Source organism: Acanthopagrus latus, chromosome 4, assembly GCF_904848185.1.
Source record: "Acanthopagrus latus isolate v.2019 chromosome 4, fAcaLat1.1, whole genome shotgun sequence".
NCBI lineage: Eukaryota > Metazoa > Chordata > Actinopteri > Spariformes > Sparidae > Acanthopagrus > Acanthopagrus latus.
In genome coordinates, this window is record NC_051042.1 from 876520 (window position 1) to 893876 (window position 17357).

General features: G+C 42.4%; 2 protein-coding genes across 2 annotated transcripts; one reads left to right on the top strand and one right to left on the bottom strand.

The window, feature by feature from the left end:
• Nucleotides 1-604: 604 nt before the first annotated feature.
• Nucleotides 605-6003, top strand: slc7a6os (solute carrier family 7 member 6 opposite strand). The gene is made up of 5 exons (XM_037095551.1): nt 605-896; nt 1650-1973; nt 3391-3597; nt 3933-4065; nt 5025-6003. Exons 1-5 carry the CDS (start codon nt 708-710, stop codon nt 5153-5155), a joined length of 984 nt encoding a protein of 327 aa, XP_036951446.1. The 5' UTR covers nt 605-707; the 3' UTR covers nt 5156-6003.
• A 2092-nt stretch (nt 6004-8095) lies between these two features.
• Nucleotides 8096-15686, bottom strand: slc7a6 (solute carrier family 7 member 6). The gene is made up of 10 exons (XM_037095550.1): nt 15469-15686; nt 11714-12297; nt 11509-11634; nt 10562-10706; nt 10337-10460; nt 10126-10229; nt 9930-10026; nt 9450-9599; nt 8962-9145; nt 8096-8864 (listed from the first exon to the last, which is right to left on the bottom strand). The coding sequence occupies exons 2-10, from the start codon at nt 12201-12203 to the stop codon at nt 8797-8799; spliced, it is 1488 nt and encodes a 495-aa protein (XP_036951445.1). The 5' UTR covers nt 12204-12297; nt 15469-15686; the 3' UTR covers nt 8096-8796.
• Between the last annotated feature and the right edge of the window lie 1671 nt (nt 15687-17357).

Here is a 17357-nt window from a genome sequence, read left to right on the forward strand (position 1 = left end):
TTTTAGTGGCTGCATGTAATATCTGGTTTCTATTTTAAATTCATAAAAAAATGTTTTTTTGGATGACCATTTGCATTTATGGATGTAATATTTTCCTTGTAAAATAAAAAGATTCAATAAAAACAGTTCCTTCCCCATAAGTTTTTTTTTTTTTATCATAAGTGAGAATCATGTCTTTTTATTTAGTTTAAGCTTAATTTCTGTCAAAGATACAAACATGTTTTCCAGTTCTTTCCAAAACAAACATAACAACATTAAAAAAAAAGATGACAAATATTTTCCTCCTCCTGTTCACAGAGAGTACAGCTGACATTAACATCTTTATATCTGGAGATGGCCTGTCTGACAGGATATATGATCTTAAAGAAACCTCCTTTATCTTGTTTGTGACAGTACTCCATACATCATGTTTCTCTTCCCTGAACGGATGACCCGCCCTACTCCGCATTTGATTGGCTGATTCTGATATTTCCGCAAATAATCACGACATCAACCAACCACAGGATACGAGGGAAACCAGTATTAGCCAATCAGAGGCCGAGTAGAGCCGGGCATGACGTCGCAATCCTGGGTAAATAAAGAATCCCCCCGCCGCGCCGTGACGTTTGTGATACCCGGAAATAAAGGCGGAGTGAGAGCTCTCCTGTTTCCCCGTCTCTCTCTCTCTCTCTCTCTCTGTGTGCCAGACAAACTGAGACAGGGACATCATGGACCCAAACACGACGATTCTGCGAGTCAAGAGAAAAAGGGGGACCGACCCCGCAGATGCGTTGTTACTGGCGTGTAAACGCATCCGTCCAGAGACGTCCCAGAACTCCGGTGAAACGGTACCGGAGCCAAATGAAGCCGAAGTGGAAAACTCGGTCTTCAAACTCGTGGCAACGGTGGCGACACAGGTGAGAGGCCCGCTGGAACGGTTAGCCAACCGGGCGCTGCAGGCTAATGTCATCGAAGCTAGCGGGGGGCGGGAACGGCAGATACGCGTTAGCTAGCGTCTTGGTGTACATTTTACGATTTAGTAATGCTGACTGTCTGAGCAGAAGCTTAATTTATCTCCTTTAAAGATGATGGTAGTCGTTGAAAAACGACGCACCTCTTGTGCTAGTTGTTGTTGTTGTTGTTAGCCTAGCGCTCAGCCCAGTGATTGCAGTCTGCCAACATTAGCTGTTGCTTCACAGCAGTAGCCTCGTTAGAATCGTCAGCTTGTTCTGTGTGTATTGAACATATAAGCGTGACATGTCTGCTGGTCTCGACTAGGCTTCGTTTCCATCCAACATAAAAGCTGTTGGGCCGCCAACTAGACTGTATTTATGTCCAGTGTCATCCATCATGCAAGCTAATTATCTGGCAAACATGGTCTAACATATAGAAATATGTTACCCTCACTGTTGTTATAAACGATTTTCCTGTATTCTGTCTGTCTCTATAGGGCGTTTGATATACCTTAACATGTTTCTGCTCACTGTAACCATTTTTTAGAAAGTTTAATTATGAATGAGCTCATTTTTAGTTTTAAACTTAGTTGAGGGTGGTGAGATATTTTGCAGGATTATCCAGTGCATGTAATACAACTTAAAGGTGTCAGTATTCAAAAGTCTTGTGATATCCATGTAAGAGCCATATATTCTCCTTTGTCATGTCATCTCCAGGATTCGCCTGTTCAGACGCAGGTCCGGCAGGCTTTGGCTCGGCCTCGGATGGCCCACGCACTTCGCCCCTCTGCTGCCAGTTCACAACGGATAATTGGGGACCTGCGGAGCACAAAGTGGAGCACTCGGAGGGAGGAACGCTACAGAATACTCTCCAGCCACCGTACGGGGCTGTCAAACCCAGCTGAGCAGCAAACCCCTCAGACAGATGCTTCTGGAGATGTGGAGGGAACTCCAAAAGAGCAGGACAAACGTTGGAGTCTAGGTGAAATCCAGGTGGTTGATCTCCTACACGAGAATGGAGAGGACCCGTCCTCTGGCAAGGTGAGTTGAGCATAATCGTAGCTGATTAAAACTAATGAATGTGGCTGACCTGTGGTCACATTCTACTCGAGTCTACACAATTAATCATATCTTTAATGAAAATGAACATTTTGATGCAAATGTAATCATTCTCACTAATTGTAAATCATACTGCAATTGATATCTATCCAAATAATCCATCGATGACACTGTGTTGATATTTTAAGAGCCAATAGTTATCTGCCCTATACTGTCACAATATCAGTATCAAGGTATTAAGCTTCTTCAGTTCTAACCAACTGGAGAGGAGTTTTCAGGCCCATGAACTCTGTGTGGTTGTGTCCTTACAGAGTCGTTCAGTTGTGTGAGAGCTGAGTTGATTTTACACCTATGAGACTTTGAGGCAAGATCCCACCAATAGCTATTAGAATAAGGTTATAGAATATTTGCAAAAACTGGAAAAGGACAAAGCCAGTGACAGGCCATTATGTTACACACTGTACACCGGTGAAGCCATCCCATGTCTCTGTGGACTCCCCAGCATACAAAAGAGAGAAGCACCACTCAGATGCAGCAGCAGCATTAACTTAGTTGCCTTTAACACATCCAAGCACTTAAACAGTGTCTGAGCTCATTTGATTGTTAACACTCAACACACTTACACATCCAAAACTCACAAGATTTTGCCAACGAGGTGAGGGAGATAAAACTGAGTCCAGATGAAACAATGCTTTTTTGTGATGTCACAAACCTGTTACCAACACGCTGAGGCAGAAAACTGTCCATCCAAAGGACAGAAACCCAGCTATGAACAAAGTCAGTAAGTTCATGCTGTTACATGCAGCCAGGACTGCACAGATCAGATTTGTACACTGGGGAGACAAAACAACCTCTTCATAAACAGACGAGGACCAACTCCTCAGCTCAAGACTCTGCTGTCCACCTGCACCTGAAGGATAATTAACTTTTAATCATCATTTCTTGTTGTGCCCCGCCTCTTTTTAGTAATATTATTTAAATATTGTTCTCTGTATATTTCAATTTTATGAACTGTGAATTTTCTCAGTGGATCCAACACAGTAATGAATACCAATACTTCTTAATGCCTTAACAAAGTAATTAAATACATTATCTTTGCGTTCATGACTGAATAAACTAAACTGATGAAAACTGACTCTAAAGGACGATCACTTTCACACTGTTATACTTTGTTTATATTTGGTGGACCCCGCCACCTTTCTAGCAAATCACAGATCTGTGTGGGGAAGACTTAAGGTGCTCAACTATTGTAGTTGTTTAGCTCCTTGTTATAAAATGTATTAACTGGAATTATACCAGTTTCATAATCCTATGTTAATCTGGTCCACGCATTAGTAAACATGGATTATGGATATCACCAGCAGTGATTAATTTATTCTCTTGCTCTACTTTTGTAAAGGAGCAGTCCACGGACCCTGAAGTGATCCTGTGTAACAGCACCAAGATGCTGCGGGAGCGTCTGTGCGTATCTGGCGAGAGGCTCGGGGAAGAGCACCGGGAGCTGGACGATGACTACGTCTACGATCTTTACTACCAGGAAACAGTCACACCAGGGTGGATCCAGGATGTCCTGTCTGTCAGGGCCTATGCCGATGAGGGAGAACTGGTGTGTTTGAATGGATGGACGGACAGATGAATGAGTGCTGAAATCGGAGTGAGTGAATGAAGAAATGGGTGAAGTAGAGAAAAACAGGGGTCTGAACTCAGAATCCTCATGTCCTAACAGCCTGAGAAATTTGTATTTGTGTACACAGGCAGTCAGCTGACATGCAGCGGGTTAATGCCTGCTTGTAAATGTAGTTTTTATTAACTCAAACAGAGTGGCCCTCCATCAAATACCAGGCCATCAGTCCAGTATGACAGTTTCTCTGAGAACACCAGTAACAATAACGGATCAGCAGAAATGAAGCTGTCAGGTAAACGGGCTGTGTTTTGTCCCAGGTGCCTGACCTCGTGGTTCATGAAGAGGAGGTGTATGAAGATGAGGATGATGAGAACGAGGAAGCAAACTGGAGAAATGACTACCCTGATGAGGAGAGTGGTTCAGACAACGACCGAGAGGAGCGTTTTGGTGGTATGTATTTTTTTTTCTCTTTTAAATTAAAATGACCAAAGACAGTGTAGGCAGAAGCTACATGAGCTTGGGTAATATTGTAATTATAATGTTTGGCATCACGTTTTAGACCAAACCACTTAAACCTGTTAGTGACATCTAGTACTGAGGGGTGCAGATTACAACCACTCCACTTACCAGCTGAATATCCCAACAGTCACCCGTTCCAAGAGTGTAGGAACACCTTCAGTGACCTTCAGTGAATGTAAAAACATGAAAACGCCCTAGAGCCAGTGGGGGGGGGGGGTCGGTCTGATGTGTTCAGTCTGACTGCTAAACAGATCCTTCACTCATCAAACAAAAGAGAAATGATCTGCAAAGCAACATCACAGGACCAAACAACAACAATGTGGTAACTGGCAGTGTCTTTGGCAGCTAATATAAGGAGGAAAATACCACGGTCATACTTCAAAAAGTATCTGTCGTTCTGTCTGTCCTACCGACTCCTAGACTGTCACTCTTCTGCCTAAAAAAACAGCGTCTGTCCGCTGTAGCAGAGCCAGGCGGCTTTTTGTTGTTAGATTTTATCCACCTCCAATGCGTTGAGTTGTCAGGGTTATGGTGTTTCCTGACTGCCTAATAAGTACTGTGTATGGTTTATCCAGTCTTTGTAGGTTTTGGCCAGTCATGTGGTTCCTGCCAGGCTTTACTCATGACATCTTCTATCCATCTTGAGATAACTTGACCCATTTCTGACGATTTGGAAACATTCACAATATAATCCAGCATTTAATATAGAGAGAAGTGCTCTGTGTCGGTCTCAGTCTGCCTGTCTTTCAGTTAAATTTCCATGAATCGGTAAGCTACTGCGTCTGTCTGTCTGTCAGGAGGGTCACAAGAGGGGCAGGTTTCTTGATGATGTGGTGGAAATCACGGTGTTTCCCCTCACTCATTGGCTGGTTTGTGTTGCTTGTATTCAGGTTACTGGGAGGAGGAGCACTCGTACAGCCAGAGGAGCTGGCAGCGCTACCAGAGGGAAGTGCTGCACGAGCTGGGCTGCCGTGGTGAAGATGACGATGCGGATGATGGAGACAAATATGATTCTGACTGATCTGTTCTAACCCACAGCTGTCAGTGGTTCTTCCCAATGTCCTCTCAGAAATAACCCCATAGTATATATCCCTGTGTAGGCGAGAGTGGAGGAAAATAACTGCTCAGGTGGCACAGAACAGAAACATGCCTGAAAATTATAACTGAAACAAATCAAAGTGTAGCAGTTTGTGTGTAGCACTGTTCACCTGGCAGAAACATCACATTGTTGGTACCAGTAACAATCCACTTGTGTTCCAAAGTCCAGTTCTATGTATCGGTGTGTAAGAAAAGCCAACAGTCACAAAGTTTGTCCACCATGAATGGTTCAGAAAGTTGCGCTTTTCGGGTGGAACCCATCCCTCTCTACTACACAGGTAGGTGTTATTTCCAGAAGGATCCAGAGTGTCTTTTTTTTTTTAACTGTGGTGGAGTGAACTTGTGTGTGTGTGGGTGTTTGTCCAAAGTGGATGTGTGTGTGTGTGTGTGTGTGTGTGTGTGTTAGAAATGTTGCGTATTAGTGCTACATGCCTGGTATGCTTTGTGCTGTTAACACTTCTGTTAGTGAGACGTCTTGGGCTGCGCGTGGTTCCAATTTAGGGTGTTTGCATTTTGTGCATGGTTGTGTGTGTGTGTGTGTGTGTGTGTGTGTGTGTGTGTGTGGGTATAAGTGTGTGTTAAGATTTTGCATAATGTGAAAGTGTGGTGCATTGTTTCTGTTGTGGATGTGAGTTTGTTTCAGAAATTCCCCTTTTTTGAAGTTCAGATTGTTTGTTTCTGTTGGTTGCTTGTTGGATTAAAGTTTTTGTAAATATGTAGATGTGTATAAAAAGAAAGCTTTCAAAATAAACCACAAACATCTCAGTGTCAGTTTGTCCTGCATGATGAATACACTGCTGAGTGAGTAAAAAACTAGGGCTACTGCCAACGATTATTTCTTTTATTGCATCTGTCAAATGTTTCGTGATTAGTTGTTTAGTCCATAAAATCTCAGGAAAATTGTGATAATGTCCTCAACTGTCTAAGATACTCAGTGTGCTGAAGAAAAGGACTAAAAAAACCCCCAAATATTCACATTTAAGAATGTGGACACTTTTTCAGACAAGTAATTGATGAACTGTTGCAACTATGACAAAAACATTTACAAATCATGAGTGTGAGTATTGAACATAAACTGTCATTCAAGATCTAAAGAGAGGCAGCTGTTGTTTGATCCCCAACAAGAACTCACAAATGTTAAATGAGTCTGACAACTGGAGCAAGGAACCACTCTGCATCCTTGTTCTTGCTGCAGATGTTGATCTGATATGTTTTCATCTATTTGCCTGAGGCAAAGCAGTTTTTGATAAAGAAGTGAAAGCAGGTGAGAAAGGTTAGTGTAGAAAACCAGTCCCAGCTGCTCTGACATTGTAAACGCATCAGTCCAGAAAGTGTAAGCTTAAAATCTTTGTCTGTGATCAAATTTTACATGTTGGAAATGTAAATAATCCATGGTTAGTGTTAGAAAAAGAAGCATCACAGGTAATAAAGAGGTTCCATTTCAGGTGAAATTGAATTTTTCTGGAAGGTCCCTTGTGGTTCAAGGCTACACACTGCTGGAGCTGTGACGGAGTGAACTCATTGCTTACAGACAAGAACAGCAGAGAAATTACAGCCACACTTTTCATTACCAGCTGTGCTTACAGCAGCTTGCAAGAAAAGGACAAATTCAAGAAGGCGACAACCAAAACAAGTTGGACAGCTCCAGAGGTGAAATGTACAGAAGAGGATGAAGGCCATGCAGGAGGGAAAAAATGAGAGGAGGAAGTTTTGTATTTTTCATTATGCATTTCAAGAAAAAAGTCAACTCTTCTCAGCTCGTCTGGTCCCTCAGATCCAGTTCAGGGAGCGACTGACAGCTGTGTGTCTCTGCATCCTTTCAGTACCAGCCTGGAGAAATGCAGCCATCTCTTCCATGCTTGTGTGGTTTTTCCCCCTAAACAGACAAAGTTTTTGGCGCAATTTCCTCAAAGTACTAATACTGACAACTACACTGAGTTAAAAGGGAAACAATCTTTGGTCTTTGTTACTACAGCTGTTTCTGAAGCCCAGTTTCACCAGTTCATCTACATCTTATTTCTTAATGTAGTGAGACCAGTTTAAAAAAAACATTTTAAAAAATCATGTATCGAGACCTGTTAAATTATTTTTTTTTTCATGTTTTGTGACCTGTTAAAATTTTCACATTTCAAGACCAGTTAAAAAAAGGTTTTCTTCACATGCCGAGTTCAGTTAAAACTTTCTTTTTTCCATGTATCAAGACCTGTTGAAATGTTCTATGTATTGATACCAGATGAAAAATATATTTTTTCATCATGTACTGCGTTGAGTGAAAATATTTTTTCGTTGGTGAAACTTTTTCCATGTATCGAGATGGTTAATTCATCTCACAGCTTGAGAGTCTGAGGTGACAACTTATTGGTAAGTGTCGGTGACTCCAAGTATAACTTTCATAAGATCTGCTGAAGTTAAAACAGTGACAATGACATGACAAAAATATGACTGGACAGTTTCAGTGTTGGTCCTGGAGCAACATGAATTCTGATGTTCAGGACACTAACATGGTGAAGTCAGATTTTGCTGAGATGGCTACGTAAACTGCAATTTTGACCTAAGCCTGAACATCTGTTGTTGTCCTAAATAAAGCATGTTGAACATTGTCAAGAACTAGAGTTAACTGGTTTGGTGCTACGGTGTAAAACAAAGATAACAAAAGGAAGGCTATAGGTCTGTGTACTTTGCGGCCATTCGATTTCGGTTTTGAAGATGAAAAACAAAAAATGGAAAAGGACTCGTTTCCTACATTTTGCTTGAATATCATGAAAAAAAAAAAAACAATCAGAAAAGGACTTGCATCCCATCTTTGGTTTTAAAATTCAATTCAAGACAGACTTGATTCAGACAGTTGACTCACCTCAGCCAAAACACTTGAGACATTTACTAAAGTATTTAAATACCCAAGTTTCTATTTCAACATGTAACAAAAAGAATTAAAATGAAAAAAGGCATTACAAAGATTACTCAAAATCTTTTCATAGCAGCAAACAAAAGACATTTTTCTTCCTGTTGGTCATTTAGGAAGTGGCATGAACAGATTATTTACAATAGTTTAATTCTCAGGCAAGATTAATCACATTCACACATGCTTCAAACGGTAGCTTTCAGTTCAAATGAGTTAAATCCATATATAAAATATATTTGCATCAAGTCCCTGTGGTCATGTGCAGCACCTGTGAAATCTCACAGGCACATACTATAGGCATTTAAACAATTACCTGTAAAACTAATATGGCAAATCCTTTATCATAGAGGTCATTAAATAGTGAATTACATAGAAATTAATCAATATCCATAATATGCAGTAAAACAGTACTCATTTTCATAGGAGTTCAAGTCCTTGAAGGTCCTGGAATTCCAGGTCAGTTCTGCACGTGAACGTGTGCATTGCGTGGCAGCATTTCCAGTGTTGTAAACAAGTCAGTGACGTCTGAGTGTTTCAACAAAGTGTAGCAACATGAAGAGAAATCTCTTGTTTGACAGCAGAACCCCTCGTCTGGGCTGGTGGGGACTGTCAGCTGAGAGGCTGCAGAGACTACTGGGTAAAGTTTTCGAGTGTATTAGATGTTATTCACTTTTGTCCATCTCCGTCAGCACACAGTAGCAGGTGTACTGGGTGTAGTGAGTCAGAGAACCTGCAGTGAGAGACAGCAACATGTCAGCAAGTTGCTGAGACAGTAACAAACAATACAGTGGGAAACATCCGCTATGCTGGATGTGTGGTTGACTCACGCAGCAGCTTGGTGATCACAGGTGGTCGTCTGGATTCTGGAAGATGGACACCAAGGAAATAGACAGGAACCCCTGACAGCGCGATGGCAATGCCAATCAGAGAGTTGACGGTGTCACTGTAGAGAGGAACTGCCACCAGGAAAATGGCACACAGACAGAACACCACCGGGTACAACAGAGTCAGCTGTAGAGACATGAAGGAGACTGTGAGCCAGAAACAAACCACTGCTTTCTTACACTTCATTTGAAAACCTTTGCGTCAATGGCTAATTCTTCAGAAATGTGGGAGGTGCATGAATGCACAGCAACGTTCTTGCTTTTCTGCTGTTGATACAGGTGTATCAAGAAATTAATGATTTCAAAAGATATATTCACTCAAACAAAAAAATAAATATAATAAAATACATGAAGCTACAAGAAGAAGTTGCATTCAGTCAGTGTACGGTCACAGTGTTTACTGGTTTACAGACAGACTGGTGTGTTCTCACCTTGAGTGGTCTGTGTCTGTCAGGTTCTTTCCAGCGGAGGTAGATCTGCCCGGCGATGGACAGACCCATGAAGAACCAGTAGCTAAAACTATAGTAGTTGATGAGTTGGAAGACATCTTCCACCGTCAGGTAGATCAGTGACATGACACACTGGACGGTGGCCGGAGGAACAAGGGGACGATGGAAAACAGGGAAAAAAAACGAGATGTCAGTGAATGTCACAGAGTATTCGTTTCATTAGCTCCACTTCTTAAATGATCAGAGGTGGAAGGGTGGTTTAATGAAAGAAGTGTCATGTTTACTACAAGCAAAGAGTTGCCAGATACTTTTAGTTTCCATCATAATCAGATTCCTTTTTAACAATTCTATATATCAAAATATATCACAAAATGGTTAATACATTGAAGGAAACTAGTAAATGAGAGGCCTCCACCTTACAGTAGAAGCTTCCTGTACCTCCTCCACTCTATTCACACTCACATTAAAGATCAGAGCGGGGATCGGAGTGAATCTCTGTATGTGGATCATGGACAGAGCATCTGGAAGGTGGCCCTCGCGAGAGCCGACAAAAAACAACCTGGACACAACAAACATGAATTAAGAATAAAGTTTTGTCAGATGATAATTAACACGTATTCAGTCCGGATGTTTGCAGTGTTTTGTGTGTGTGTTCTACCTGGATGCAGCAATAATGGAGGCGTTGAGGCCTCCGTAGCAGGACAGAGCCACAGCGATGGGGATGGTCCAGCTCATCACACCCAGAGTGTGATCTGCAAAAGTCTGAAGCAGAGACACACACTGGCTCAGCTGCTGCAGTTCCAGCTCATGCACATGCATCTGGTCCAGAATGTCATCAGCTTTTTTCTGTTCGTGGTTAGATCACTCACCACTGCCACTGCATCACTGGCCAGTATAGCACTAACATCCAGAACAGCATAGTAGGCCACATTGGTGAGGATGTAGATGATGGTGACTATGGGCATAGAGATGGCGATGGCCAGAGGTAGGTTCCTACAATAACACATCAGATCATCAGCCGCTTAATTTGAGGAGTCTCTGTTGTTTCTGATCACAATTCCTACTGAAAAGGAAACACAAAATAGTAAAGTTACCTTTCAGGGTTTTTAATCTCCTCGGTCACAAAGTTGAGGGTGTCCCAGCCGGAATAGGAGAAGAGGGCAGAGTAGAGCGCCAGCGCAATATCACCAGGATCTGTAGACGACCCCTCAAAGGGTGATTCGAAGTTGGATACATAACCTAAGATGGAGACAAAACAATTACAGGAACAATCAGTGATTATTTCTTTGCATACATGTACAAAGTTGTGCGAGTTTTGTTTGTGTTAGCAACTGGATTTCTGCCATGACAGTACATCACATCACATCACAGACGGTTCTGCCTGTGACGTCTAGGACTGAATGCAGTTCATGAAAGTTGATATCTTACTAAAGACTGGTAATGCATTATTCCTTTGTACAATGTAAAATGCAATACAAAAAGCTGTGTGGAAGAACACAGTGCCACCACTGATCACAGAGCAGCTGGGTGAGAGAGGCTGGGGCAACAGCTGCAACTAACGGTTATTTTCTCTTAATCATTTTGTCTATAAAATGTGAAAAAATGCTTATCACAACTTCCTAAAGTGATGTCTTCAAATTTCTTAAACTCAGACTCTTCATTTACTATCATACATGGGGAAGAAACGCTGAGAATGCTCACATTTGAGAAGATGGAAACTAGCTATTTTTTTTCAAATACATTTTTGCTTAAAAAATGACTGAAACAATTTATCCATTATGAAAAAAGTTTGAAGTTGATTTTCTCAAGCAACTCATTGACTTATCGATTAATCGACTAAGAGTTGCAGCTGTTCTTGGACCACAGTTGCGGAGGAGAGGACATGTTTGCAGGTGTCGCGGTGCTTACTGGACGCCATCCATGTTCTCGATTTTTTTCTATAGCTATGTGACTCCAGCAAAGTTTGAGCCACCAGCACTTTGAACAGTTTTGGCATTCAGGAACAATGTGCAAAGGTGTGTACCGCAGTGACACCACTCACCCTGACACAGCTTGACGATGCCCGTGATGATGATGACGATGAGGGCTGCCACCTTGGCATAGGTGAAAATGTCCTGCACGCGGGTGCCCCACTTTACATAGGCAGAGTTGATGAATGTCAGTAAGCCTGAGGAGAGAGGGAAGTTCCATACATGTTCAATCCCCGTATGAACATCTGCAGTGGGACAAACAGTAGAAGTACTTACATAAACAGGCTGCAGCGATGAGCCTGGCTGCTGCATATGGTGGTTCACATGTGGGAAAGAGTGGCTGCACCAGGTAGTTTGCAAATGTAATGGCAATGACTGCCTGGCTGGTGGGCTCAATGATCAACAGAGATGTCCACAGACGGATAAATGCAATAAAGCCACCAAATGACTCCAGGATGTATGCATAAGATGCCCCTGATTTGGTGATAGTTGTGCCAAGTTCAGCGTAGCAGAGGGCCCCCACCACGGAGAACAGACCTCCAATGACCCAGATGACGAGCGACAGGCCATAAGAGGCGCTGTAGATGAGCACACCCTTTGGGGAGACAAAGATGCCAGAGCCGATCATGTTTCCTACGATCAGACTGACTCCATTGAGCAGCGAGATCTCCTTCTTCAGCTGCATGCTCTCTTTGGGCGTCTGCATGTCTTGGGATGAGTCGCTGGCACTACCGTTCATCCTCTTGGACTCTTCATCAGCAGCCATGATGCCGTTGTCTCTGGACTGAGCCGGCAGGAAGTGAGGACCGGCTGTGGACACTACAGGCCCTTATCCTGTTGCTGGCAACCTCTGAAACAACCTGTCCAACAGATTCAGATGTAGCATTTGTTTCTTTGGTGAAAGGAAGATCATCTCCAAATTGTGAATCAGAACCGAGTCTTGTGACTGGTGATACATCTCTGATGTATCAAATAGGATAAAAGAAAAGTGATGAGTTGAACACAGGACAGACGTTTGGGATGAACAGGTAAGAGGGACATCATAACATAAAAGCACAAACTGGACACTTTTCTTTAGTGTGATTTAATGCACCATGATGCTGAAGGTGATTCATGGAGGCCAAAGCTCCTGCATCAACATCAGCTACAGGACAAAGAAGAAGTCAGCTGGAAACATGGCAAGAGAATTGTTATATGGGTCAAATGGTACATTATTATAATTTCATGTTTACTTGGTAAACTTATTTTAACTTGTTATAAGGGACAAATATATTGGGATGAAGGGAACAATGTGAACGATCTGCACACATGCAGGGCTTATAGAGAACTAGTGGTGGCAGGTTAGAGTAGCAGGAGTAGTGATTGTATATAATGGAGATGTGGAATGCACAATTCACAGGATGATAATATAACTATACATCAGACAGAGGCCAGTTATCACAGTGAGCTGCTGCTGCTTTAGTGTTGTGTCCGTGTGCATGTGACGTTCATGCTTCAATTAGTCATTAGGCATCTGCTCCACAGGCGCAAACTCACCACCACACACCACCTGTTTTTCTCCCGATGACACACCGATCAGTGACACAAACAACCGCGCTGCCGTTAACCTGAATCTCATAACTGCACAACAGACACTTTCCCATACTGAGATCTAATCACTGCACGGACTCATTCAAGCTAGGAGCTGAAGGTGCCAGCGGTGTGAGTTGTTGCATGTGAGTGTGAACGTGTGTGAAATGTGTCAAGCATTACTCAACTCAGTTCACAGTCCTGAAGAAGAGAGAACATAGGCGTGATGTACAGTACAGTCAGCCATGGGTGTGATAAAGCTATGAACATAGGACATCAGACAGAAACTGACATTCAACACTTACCATTTTCTAACTCTGTTGCAATATTTTGACATGAATCCCTAAAAATGGAAATGTGATGGATTCTAAACTTAAGAACTACAGGGAGATGAGGAGGAAGCTGGAGGAAGGTGTCAGACCAACACTTTCAATTTACACTCTCGTCTCTGAGAACACCATCAGGCTTAGGTCTTCACTTAAAAAAGGATGGATGTCTTACTTGAGATGCATTAAAAACATTTGTTTCTTATACCACAGTGATTCCAGTATATTGTAGTGCCAGTTTCAAGCATATTTGGATGTTGCCAGGACCGTCAGCCTCCCTCTGCACCCATTTCTCTTAGAGAGAGAGAGAAAGTGTGGCACACATGCGGCTGACTGACCTCATTTTCTAATAAACACAACATAAAATTCAAACAGGAAGCAGAGTATAACGTTGAGAGATGGTCGACGTCATGGAGACGACTGGTGTCCATGGACTGCCATGTAAGATGGCAACTCTCCACGTCATTAGAGAACTCAAACCAACAGTAACAACAATGATAACACTGAATAGAAACTCATAGGCAGCTGCTTTGATGACCACTTATTTGTTGAGGTAATGTATTGAGCACCAACACTCTGGGGTTCCAGGTCTCTAATAAGAGGCTTTATCAACATAAAATTAATATCTTTGTCTTTTTTTTTTTTCTCTTCTGGATCGTTTGTTGGGCAGAACAAGCCCCTGGAACACAGAGCTATTAGTTTTTGTAAATTGTCACAGCCATCTTTCACTTTCTTTTTCAATTTATTAACCAAACAATTGATCGATAATTGGAGACATCATCAATAATGAAAATAATAACTGCAGCCCTGATTACACTGAATATGTTGCATCTTTAGAGACGGAGGGAGCATGTCTCACTGGAAGTATTCATCCACTCCTTCACTTTTCTTCTTTATACCATGTGACATCTTACATCCAAGGTGTGTTTTCTTTTATTTGACAAAGATCCTTTGACAATTCTCACCATCTGTTTCCAAACACATGTAACATTAGAAAAATACAACTGCCAGTGAAGCATCGATGTTAAATACATTACTTAATGAATGAATTAAAGTTCAATCAAACTTTAAATACGTAACTGTGTCAGCTTCCAACAAGACCAAACCACTGGCTGATAACTGATAAACTGAGCCTACAGGGCTGGCGGCGTAATGATGAGTAATCTCTGCTTCCACAACAGCTTTGGTGGTTTTGGATCCGCTCATTTTATTTTTAGGATCAGTGTGTTTACTCATGTGATGTCAGATCTATACAGGGAGACCAATGTCTCCCGCATAACCGTGATTAAAACACATCCTTTATCCGTACAAAGCACCGGAGCAGCGTTTTCTTCCTGAAATAAAATCTGTGTCAAGTAAAACTGAATTACTAACCCTGACTTCCGCTGATGACTTTCAAAATAAAGTTAGACTTATGTCGAACAACTTATGAAGTATTTTTTTCTCTCTAAATGTGTTAATTTACACTGAACATATCGATCATAATTTGTATAGACCAAACCCGTATGTACCCAAACCCCAGGACAGGTACATGGACATGTATGGAGTGAATTCAAACAGTTCCGCGGACAGCTAAATAGATAAATAATAGTAAAATGACAAAACACACATGAAGCAACATTTCCTGTTAGTACAGGGCCTGGAAACGGCTGAAATGTGATAATAATATCATCAATAATAGTTGAATCAGTTATAACAGTGGCAGCCCATCACTGATGTTATCTGACCTGGTTACCTCCGCCTGTTCTTTGACCTGATAAACACCTGGATTCTCTGAATTCTACCGGAGCTACACAGACACAAGTTGTCTGCTTACCTGCTAAACACACACACACACACACACACACACACACACACACACACACACACACACACACACACACACACACACACACACACACACACACACAAACTGAGCATGATATTTAGATAATGTCGTCTTTAATTTTTAATGTGAAACGCCGGTAGCATCTCGGCTATCTGCTGTTAGCTTGCCGCGGCTCCTCACAGACCGACTTCTCTTTTGTCCCGTCAACCTGTCTAAAATCACATTTAATTGGCTGTATCACCCGGCGAACACACACGCACAGCCCCGCGGTAACGAGAGCTATTCCCCGGGACATTTTGCAGTCTTACCTGTGCTGGTCTGCCTCCTGCCCGGCAGTTTTGACATCCGGCCAACACGGTGTCCCCTCACTGAATGCATCAGCAGCCGTCAACAACTGGCTGCTGCTGCTGCTGCTGCTGTCCGGGGGACGTCATGTGACGCTGCTACACGCTCCATACTACAGATACACATCTGACATGTAACACACACATGGACGAGTCAGTGCAGAAGCTTCCACACAGGTGCAGCTCATTAACTGTTTAACTGTACCATGAGCTGCACCTGTGTGGAAGCTCATTAACTGTTTAATTGTACCATGAGCTTCCACACAGGTGCAGCTCATGGTACAATTAAGCAGTTAATGATGCTGGGCAGGCCCAGCGAAAAACATGTTCATATTTAGGCACAGAAATACCAGAATACTGTAGGCTATAGATTTACTACTACTGAAATTTAGTAAAGATTAATGTTATGATCATACGGTTAATTGTGACTTCCCATATACAGTGGCCCTGTGCCAGCCCAAGCCTTTTGGGGGCTCTAAGCAGAATTTGACTTGGGGCCCCCCTCCCTCCACTGCTGAGTCACCTGTGCATGACAATTATTAACACAAATGTCACACTATAATGTTACATTATAAATTGTTTTAATACAGTGGCAGATTCTGAACTACTGTCCCTCTGGGCGCAGATGCACAAGGACCCCCCAGGACCTTATTTGTACAAACGTGGGTGCAAATGGCTTCAGGTATGGACCTGGGCTTCAGGGCCCCTTGACCTCTTGGGTCATTCAGTAATCCATCCTCGGTTTGTCTGTGCATGCGAGGTGTCTAGTTTGTGAGCATGACTCAAATGCTGGCAGACGCAGCAGTTGTAGGCAGGTATATTGATCATGAAATCAGAATTATCTTGTCTTCAGTTATTATTGAACTATTTATTCATTTCACGCCTCGTACGGGCTCTGCAGTCGCCACTGAGCCTGATGCTGCTCCCATGTGAAGAGCAGACATGTAATTAGAGCCGTCCTGCCATGAGCGTGAGGTTCAGAGGACGGGCCCTGCCTGACACTGACAAGCTGGTGAGATGTAAGAGATGGTGAAACTGCTTTACACACACCCAGAAAAACTGCATTTTCCTCAGAGCACACCACTGACACAATAATGAGCTGGCACGGGTCCATGAAGTACAGAACCGCGCCAGTCACATAGTTATCAGTTGGATGCATTATGGGCTCAGTGTGTACATTGGCAAGTAGTGGAAGATAATGAGACATGGTCTTCAAAGAGGAAAAACAAATTCATGACGACACAGTTAAGACTTCTTTTTCCACTTCTGTCGCTTCTGTCCAAAAGCGAATTACAATAAATACATTTGTTACAAGAAAGAAGCCACAGCATAGCACCATGGATAAAGTAACACAGAAAAAAGAAAAGAAATGTTCAATAGTGCACCTCTGGGTCTGGTTTGAGTCCTCTTTATCACACTTAGCCTGCCATGTCTGTACTAGTTGGCCATGTAGATAAAGGTCATGTGTAGAGAGAGGGTTAAAAAAAAAGAAAGAAAGAAAGAAAGGCTGTTTTAAGCTTCCCTGTTGAATCTGCCTCTTCCAAGAAAGCTCTAAATGTCATGATTCTGGAGTAATGAACTGTAGGCACACACAGTGTTAGAGACACTGACAATGTCAATGGCAAACAAGCGGTTATGTTTGTCAGGAGCACAACAAATCTAAAACCTCCGGGGAGGAAACTCAGGCCAAGATAAGAAGGAGGGACAACTGAGCAGGAAAACAACAAGCCTCCAATGTGCTTACGTTGCACACTCACATGTAGGCACATGGCAGTTAGTTAATAAACTCTATAACTATTCAAATACACACAATGATTTGAGTGACATAAAATCTCACTTTTAGAAAATAAAAC